The sequence below is a fragment of the Chiloscyllium plagiosum genome, chromosome 39, assembly GCF_004010195.1.
Source record: "Chiloscyllium plagiosum isolate BGI_BamShark_2017 chromosome 39, ASM401019v2, whole genome shotgun sequence".
Taxonomy (NCBI): Eukaryota; Metazoa; Chordata; class Chondrichthyes; order Orectolobiformes; family Hemiscylliidae; genus Chiloscyllium; species Chiloscyllium plagiosum.
The window spans coordinates 26,776,208-26,784,037 of record NC_057748.1 but is presented as its reverse complement, the minus strand read 5'-3'; the positions used below and the strand labels follow the sequence as shown (position 1 = coordinate 26,784,037).

Sequence of the window (7,830 nt, the reverse complement as noted above, 5' to 3'; positions counted from 1 at the left end):
TCAGTAATCCGATATTTAGAAAGAGCTTTTCCAACATCAGACCCTCCTTCCAGTAAAAAAAACTCCCACATGACCCCTTGTAATCGTACCTGCTTTATCAACTGGTCTCGGTTCTTCAAGGGCCTTGTGCTTTGGTTACTGCTAGTCATGAGATTTATTTCAGATGGAGGTACCATCACAACTGGGACTTCGAATGAGCGAAGAGGACTCAAGGCAGTACGGAGAGATGTTGGTGCAGATACTCAACAGCCTCTTGGCAACAGACGGTGAGTCCAATGGCACAGTCTCACTCCCACCCCTCACTTCCAATTGATTGCCCTCTGAAGGCACTGTTTTCTGGCTGTAGTGTTCCAGTGTGACCTTGCACACAAGCTTGGACAGTGAGCAGGCTGTTTCTGTCCTTCACTCCTGCTTATTCATTTGTATTGCAATGCTTAAATATTCATCAACATGAAGGTAAAAACCTGAATCCGACTTCTGCTATTGCTTCCAACACTCAGGCAGCTCGTTACCACCCAGGACAACGTAGCCTCCTGCCATCCCACTCAACAAACTAACCCCCATTCCCTCCCTCCATCACCGACCCACTGTGTACCGTCTAGAACATGCACTGCAGTGACTCACCAAGGCTCCTCGGACAGCACCTTCCAAACCAGCCACATCACATTAACAAACAGAAGGGCCCTGGAAAATCACCTTGTAGGAAACTTAGGAGTTAAGTGAAATGTCATTTCCTGGCCTGACGATGCACTCCAGCCCCCGTGGCGCCCACCAGTTGTGGAAAGTCTCATGTGCTCCCAGCTGACACTCCCAGTTTCTGGATGCATTACAATTCCTGTTCTCTTGTACTTTTGACTAACTGTTCTCTCATTCCTTCCTCCCCAGACCAGGAAAACTAAATTCCTTCCTCCCACTGCCTCGCCAGATTTCCAAGGGAAACACGGAACTTCAATCACAAGCCATCATTTTTCCCCCGCTGTACCTCTGCAGTGAATAAATAAAAGCAAAATTTTAACAGCAACTTTTGTTTTAAATTAAAGAAAATAAAATCACAATGTTACTTAGCCCACAGGCATTGACAGAAGTTCAGGAGGGAGTTCTACAGTCACCCTGTTGTAACTCAGTCAAGGGAGACCTTCAGCTGGTGTTAACCACAAGCTATTGCTCACAGGAAATTCATGGGCTGCTCAACTGAAACCGAAACTAGATCAATGTGTGGTCACCCTGTGAATGCAGTAACGTTAACCTCCTGGTCTGTTTGGAGAGACAGTGAGAATACCACCACATAATATAGATGATCAAAAGGAAATTATACTTAGAAGCTGAGCTAGACAAACTATACAATTAGACCTGTTGGGAATCTCATTCACCTTCTGAAAATGGGAACTATCAAACCAGCACCAATTATTATCAAAGCCCATCCGGTTCACTCACTGTCCTTCAGGGAAGGAAACCTGCTATCCTTACAAGATCTGCCCTCATGTTCCAGATCCATGGCAAAGCAGTTGACTCTCAATTGCCCTCAAACAGCCCTTATAAGCCCCTCAGTTCAAGGGGCAATGCAGGACAGGCAAATGCCAGTGATGCCCACATCCAGTGAAAGAAATGCTTTAAAGACCATCATAACGAGCTCCTTTACTGTCCTTGCAGAAGGCAGAGGTGACTTGTTTGTGTAGCCACATTATTTATAATGTAGTTTCTGGTACATGATAGCCTCCTGGATGTTGATGGTGGCAGAGGGATTCAGTGATGGTAACATCATTGAACGTCAAGGGGGTGATGGTTAGATTCTCTCTTGTTGGAGATGGTAACCCCCCACGATGTTGATAACAGGGCATTCAATGATGCTAATGCCATTGAACGTCAAAGGGTGGACCAGGCCCCTGTGACACAAGCCTACGGAACAGAGAGCCCTGGTACGTTTCACCTCCCTGACCAGCTGAAAATCTTTCACCTCTTGAATCCAACCATAAACACGACGCAGAAAACTATTTGTCTGTTTATTGTAAATAAGACTTTGTAAACACCTGCCCCACCCCCACCGCAGAATACTGAAAAGCAAACGTCTCATGGAGACCCCAAACGAATTAAGTCTCCTTCAGCTGAAGGATTGGACCCCTGTGGAAATTCCAAACTGGCTGCCATCTTATTCAGTGCTGTCACAGGCCTGAGGGGCCGAACAGCCTACTGCTGTCTCTTCTGTTCCCATGCTAGGTCTTCTCCATTCACCCTCAAGTGTACACAGGAGAGGATTAATCTTGGGAATGTCACACCGAGGTAGAGAAAAACCCTCAGAATCTTTGCAGGTTGGGTGCAAAATGTTTAAAACCCACCTTCCCATCAAAAATGTCTCACCGACCGCACCAGGTCACGGGGCGGAGGGAGAGCTCGCCAAGCCCCGACTGGGTCAGTCTGGCAACAGCTCCCACAGGCAGTGAGTGGAAAAGTAACAAATACTCAGCGGCAAATCCGCAGGGCCACAGGTCAAGGCCAGTGATGTACTAGAGCAAAGCTGAACCTCCCAGGCTCAGAGCTCCCCCCGAATGGCAGGGTGGGGTGGGGTGGCGAGAGTGAACTCAAGGTGGGGGGGAGCTGAAAGCGTTGTTCTGACTTTGCTCCTTTGGTGCCAGCCTCTGTACCCTGAGGGAATGACGCAGTCAGTTCTCCCCTGTCCGTCTTCGAAATTGCCTGGTATCGAAGGACAGCAGCCCTGGCTTCTGCAGGAAGACCCGTGACTGCATTAAATCGAGCAATGCGGCTGTGGGAGAGCACAGAGATGACGATATGACCCTGGCGACTGGGCTCCCGGGGCACGATCCAGTGGGGTTCTCTCTTCCGTCCGGTGCTCCCGGCTGTGGGTTTAAACGGTAAACCCGTCTCGCCCCGCCCCATCCTCTTTCAGGAGAAGTCAAAGTCATCACTCTCCTCTGGTGCTCGCCGTTCGAGACTCAACCTGTCGGCTGCAGAGACAACAACACAGTCTTCGTAAACTCACCGCCCTTGATAATAACAGTCACACCAGCAAGGTGGTGGTCACTTGGCCCCTCTTGAGCCTGGTGCCCCCATTCAAGCCAAGCCTGGCTGACCTGATGACCCGTGATCCCTTTCCCTGCTCTAAGAATCGATTCACCTCCCCAAAAACATTATGTGGAGCTGCGGGTGTTGGACTGGGGTGGACAAAGTCAGAAGTCACACGACACCAGGTTATAGTCCAACAGGTTTATTTGAAATCAGGTGCACCTGACGAAAGGGCAGTACTCTAAAAGCAATAGCCTAATGTGGGGAACCTTATCAAAATGCCTTCCTGAAATCCATATCCACCATTTCAACCGCTTTACCCTCATCCACCTGTTTGGTCACCTTCTCAAAGAACTCAATAAGGTTGGTGAGGCTCGACCTACCCTTCACAAAACTGTGTTGACTATCCCGAATCAACTTATTCCTCTTTAGATGATTATAAATCTTATCTCTTATAACCGGTTCCACCACTGAATTAAGGCTCACTGGTCTACAATTACCCTGTCTCTACTTCTCTTGAACAAGGGGACAACATTTGCTGTCATCCAGTCTTGTAGCACTATTCCTGTAGACAATGACGACAAAGATCAAAGCCAAAGGCTCTGCAATCTCCTCCCTGGCTTTCCAGAGAACCCTGGGATAAATCCCATCCAACCCAGGGGATTTGTCTATTTTCACACTTTCCAGAATTGCTAACTCCTCCTAATGAACCTCAATTCCAATTCAGTGTGAATACTGACAAAAAATATTCATTTAGCGCTTTCCCTATCTCCTCGGACTCCAAGCATAATTTCCCACTACTATCCTTGATTGGCCCTAATCTTTCTCTAGTCATTCTTTTATTCCTGCACACCTTTCAGGTTTTCCTTTATCCTATCCACCAACAACTTCTCATGTCCCCTCCTGACTCTTCTTAGCTCTCTCTTTAGGTCTTTCCTGGCTAATGTGTAACTCTCAAGCACCCTAACTGAACCTTCACCTCTCATCCTAACATAAACCTTCTTGACAAGAGATTCAACATCTTTTGTAAACCACGCTCCCTCGCTCAACCACTTCCTACCTGCCTGACAGGTACATACTTATCAAGGACACGCAGGAGCTGTTCCTTGAACAAGCTCCACATTTCTATTGTGCCCATCCACTGCAGCTTCCTTCCCCATCCTAGATTTTGCCTAATCGCACCTGGAATACCTTTCCCCCAGCAATAAGTCTTGCCCTGTGGTATATACCAATCCCGTTCCATCACTGAAATATATATAACCGAATTGTGGTCACTATCACCAAATTGTGCTCGCCTACCTCCAAACCTAACACCTGGCCAGGTTCATTACCCAGTACCAAAGTGGCCTCGCCCCTTGTTGGTCTGTCTACATCCTGTGTCAGGAAACCCTCCTGCACACACTGGACAAAAATCGACCCATCCAAAGTACTCGAGGTATAGTATTTCCAGTCAATATTTGAAAAGTTAAAAGTCCCCCACAACAATTACCCTATCACTCTCGCTCCTATCCAGAGTCATCTTTGCTATCCTTTCCTCTACATCTCTGGAACTATTTGGAGGCTTACAGAAAATTCTGAACAGGGTGACCTCCTTTCTTGTTTCAAAGGATCTTAGGAATTCATCAGGATCTTAGATGTTTCAATCAAGTCTCCTTACTCTTCTAAACTCCAGCCCAGACACAAGCCCAGTCTGTCCAACCTTTCTTCCTCAAGCAACCCATCCCATCCCATTCCATTCCATTCCATGGATCAGTCTGGGTAAACCCTCCCTGACCTGCCTCTGATGCACTGGCATCCTTCCTCAAGTAAGGATACCAATACTGTTCACAGTCCTCCAGATGTGGACTCACCAGGATATGGTCAATCACTCATCCTCAACTTTACTTTCCTGCCTTTTCCCCATCATCTTCATTTCCCTGCCACCTTACTGATTTAAAAATCTATTTCAGACTTGAACATGTTCAACGACCCAGCCTTGACAGCCCTCTGTGGTAAACGTCTTCACAGATTCACTTCCTCAGAGAGAAGGAACTCCCCATCTCTGTCTTCAATGGGCGACTCCTTATTCTGGTCCCGACTGTGCTACAAAGGGACACAACTTCTCCACATCTCCCCTATCAAGCTCCTCGGGAATATTGACTGTTTCAATAAGGTCGCCTCTCATTCTTCTGACTCCAATGAGCATGGGCAATACCTACTCAACCTTTCCTCATAAGACAGTCGCTCCATCCATGGGAGCAGCTGGGTGAACTTTATCTGGACTGCCTCCAGTGTCAGTCTGTCTGCCCTTAGATACAGGGGCCCCAAAAGCGTTAACGGTATTCCAGGTGTGGTCCGAGTAATGCCTTGTACAGATTTAGCTAAACGTTCCCTCCTTATATATACTCCATTTCGTGTGAAATAAAGGCCAACGTTGCTTTTGCCTTCCCTACTCCCCGATGAACTCGGATGATAGGGATTTGTGATTCACAGATGAGGACTCCCACATCCTTCGGTTCTACAGCTTTCTGCAGTCTTTCTCCATTTAAACAATAATCAGCTCCTCTATTATTCCTGCCCAAAGTATGTACCCTCACATTTCCCAACATCTGCCTAGACTTGCTGAAGCTGTCATGTCCCTCTGTAGACTCTTGGCATCGCTCTCAGTACGTACCTTCCCACCTATTTTCCGGTCATCCATAAATTTGATAACAGTAGGTTCACTTTCCTTCTCAGAGTCCCATCGATTGTAAATAGCTGTGGGCCCAGCACTGATCCCTGTGGCACTCCACCAATTACAGGTTGCCACCCTGAAAACTGCCTCCTTATCCCACCTCCCTGCCCATTATCGTCCGTACAGCAATGGCTACCGAGTGTACACACTCCCATGCCCACCCCCACCCCCACCCCCACCCCCCGGGTCTGTAGCCAATTCAACAGATCTATGTGCACGAACTTAGAGTCTGCCATTAGAAAATTCTGGCCCCCTACTGAAGGGGTCTTTAGGGATGTGTACTAAATGCTGGGCTAGCCAGAGGGGCAGGCAGACACACTGGTGGAAACTACCACGCCCCATGCTCCCTGCCCCTGTCACTTTGTGGGATCGTACCATGCCTGGGGTTGGAGCACAGCAGCTCGCTGCTGTCAATCTGTCCCGCGTTATAAAGTTCAAACTGCTCCAGTATCCTTTGCTTCGCTGGGTTGACTATGATCTGGTGACTGGGGATTGACGAATCTGCAGCAGGAGACAGAGAGAGAGAGACAGAGAGAGGAGGGTTAGGGAGTGGCTGACTCTGACCACCCGTCACGCCTGCCCTAGCCAAACGTGTTGCTTCCAACCATGTGACCCCAGAGACACCGATTTCTTTTGGGTTGGGGTGGGGGGGGTGGTGGTGTGGGAGGAGGTTATCTTTATGGAAGAGAGCAAGGAGCCCATTAGGCCTTGTCCATTGCATAAAGGCTAATGGAGACAGTCATGGAGTCAGAGAGATGTACAGCACGGAAACAGACCCTTCGGCCCAACCCGTCCATGCCGACCAGATATCCCAACCCAATCTAGTCCCACCTGCCAGCACCCGGCCCATATCCCTCCAAACCCTTCCTATTCATACATCCATCCAGATGCCTTTTAAATGTTGAAATTGTACCAGCCTCCACCACTTCCTCTGGCAGCCCATTCCACATTTGCACCATTCTATACTTGAAAACATTTGCCCCTTAGGTCTCTTTTATATCTTCCCCCTCGCACCCTAAAACTATGCCCTCTAGTTCTGGACTCCCCCCACCCCAAGGAAACGATCTTGTCTATTTACCCTATCCATCCTCCTCATGATTTTATAAACCTCTATAAGGTCACCCCTCAGCCTCCGACGCTCCGTGGAAAACAGCCCCAGCCTGTTCAGCCTCTCCCTGTAGCTCAAATCCTCCAACCCTGGCAACATCCTTGCAAATCTTTTCTGAACCCTTTCAAGTTTCACAACATCTTTCCGATAGGAAGGAGACCAGAATTGCACGCAGTATTCCATCAGTGGCTTAACCAATGTCCTGTACAGCCGTAACATGACCTCCCAACTCCTGTACTCAATACTCTGACCAATAAAGGAAAGCATACCAAATGCCTTCTTCACTATCCTATCTACCTGCGACTCCACTTTCAAGGAGCTGTGGACCTGCATTCCAAGGTCTCTTTGTTAAGCAACACTCCCTAGGACCTTACCATGAACTGTATAAGTCCTGCGAAGATTTGCTTTCCAAAAGGCAGCACCTCACATTTATCTAAATTAACCTCCACCTGCCACTCCTCAGCCCATTGGCCCATTTGATCAAGGTCCCGTTGTGATCAGAGGTAACCTTCTTTGCACCTCCAGTGTTGGTGTCATCTGCAAAATTACTAACTCTATGAGGGTTTTAAAAGGGACCTCATGAGCAACCATCCTGGGTTCCATAGAAAAAGTCATTAAACCGCGATACCCTGAAACCTTGTCTCCTGCTCCCTCTGGGAGGTGCAGGGGAAGCCAGCTGAGAGCTCCCAGCACTTTCTGACCCTCAGTTTGCTGCATTATACTGACAAGGGGTCAGAATTCAGGAGCCCCTGGGCTAGGTGGGTCACCAAGGGAAACAGACTCTCCCGCCCACTGGGTTAATGAATGAGACAATCACAGTGGCTGTAATGTCAGAGTGTAGCCACCGGGTGGCAGACAAGGTACAGCATCATCAAAGGCAGAGAGCAGGGGGGGAGGGGGCCGGAAACTGTACACTATATTCCAGGTACAGACTAGATAAGACTTAGGTGAAAGTGAGGTCTGCAGATGCTGAAGATCAGAGTCAAGATTA

At 48.3% G+C, this 7,830-nt stretch overlaps 1 protein-coding gene across 2 annotated transcripts in view; it reads right to left on the bottom strand.

Moving 5' to 3' along the window:
- Positions 1-1,694: 1,694 nt before the first annotated feature.
- Positions 1,695-7,830, bottom strand: part of irak1 (interleukin-1 receptor-associated kinase 1) — a 43,688-nt gene continuing 37,552 nt past the window's right edge. Inside the window, exons 12-13 of one of the 2 annotated variants that reach the window (XM_043680058.1) lie at positions 6,107-6,232; positions 1,695-2,960 (exon numbers count right to left, since the gene is read on the bottom strand). In XM_043680058.1, coding sequence (XP_043535993.1) covers positions 2,899-2,960; positions 6,107-6,232 — 188 coding nt within the window. In that variant the 3' untranslated portion in view covers positions 1,695-2,898. The remainder of the gene's footprint in view (positions 2,961-6,106; positions 6,233-7,830) is intronic. The other variant, XM_043680057.1, reaches the window with a different exon arrangement.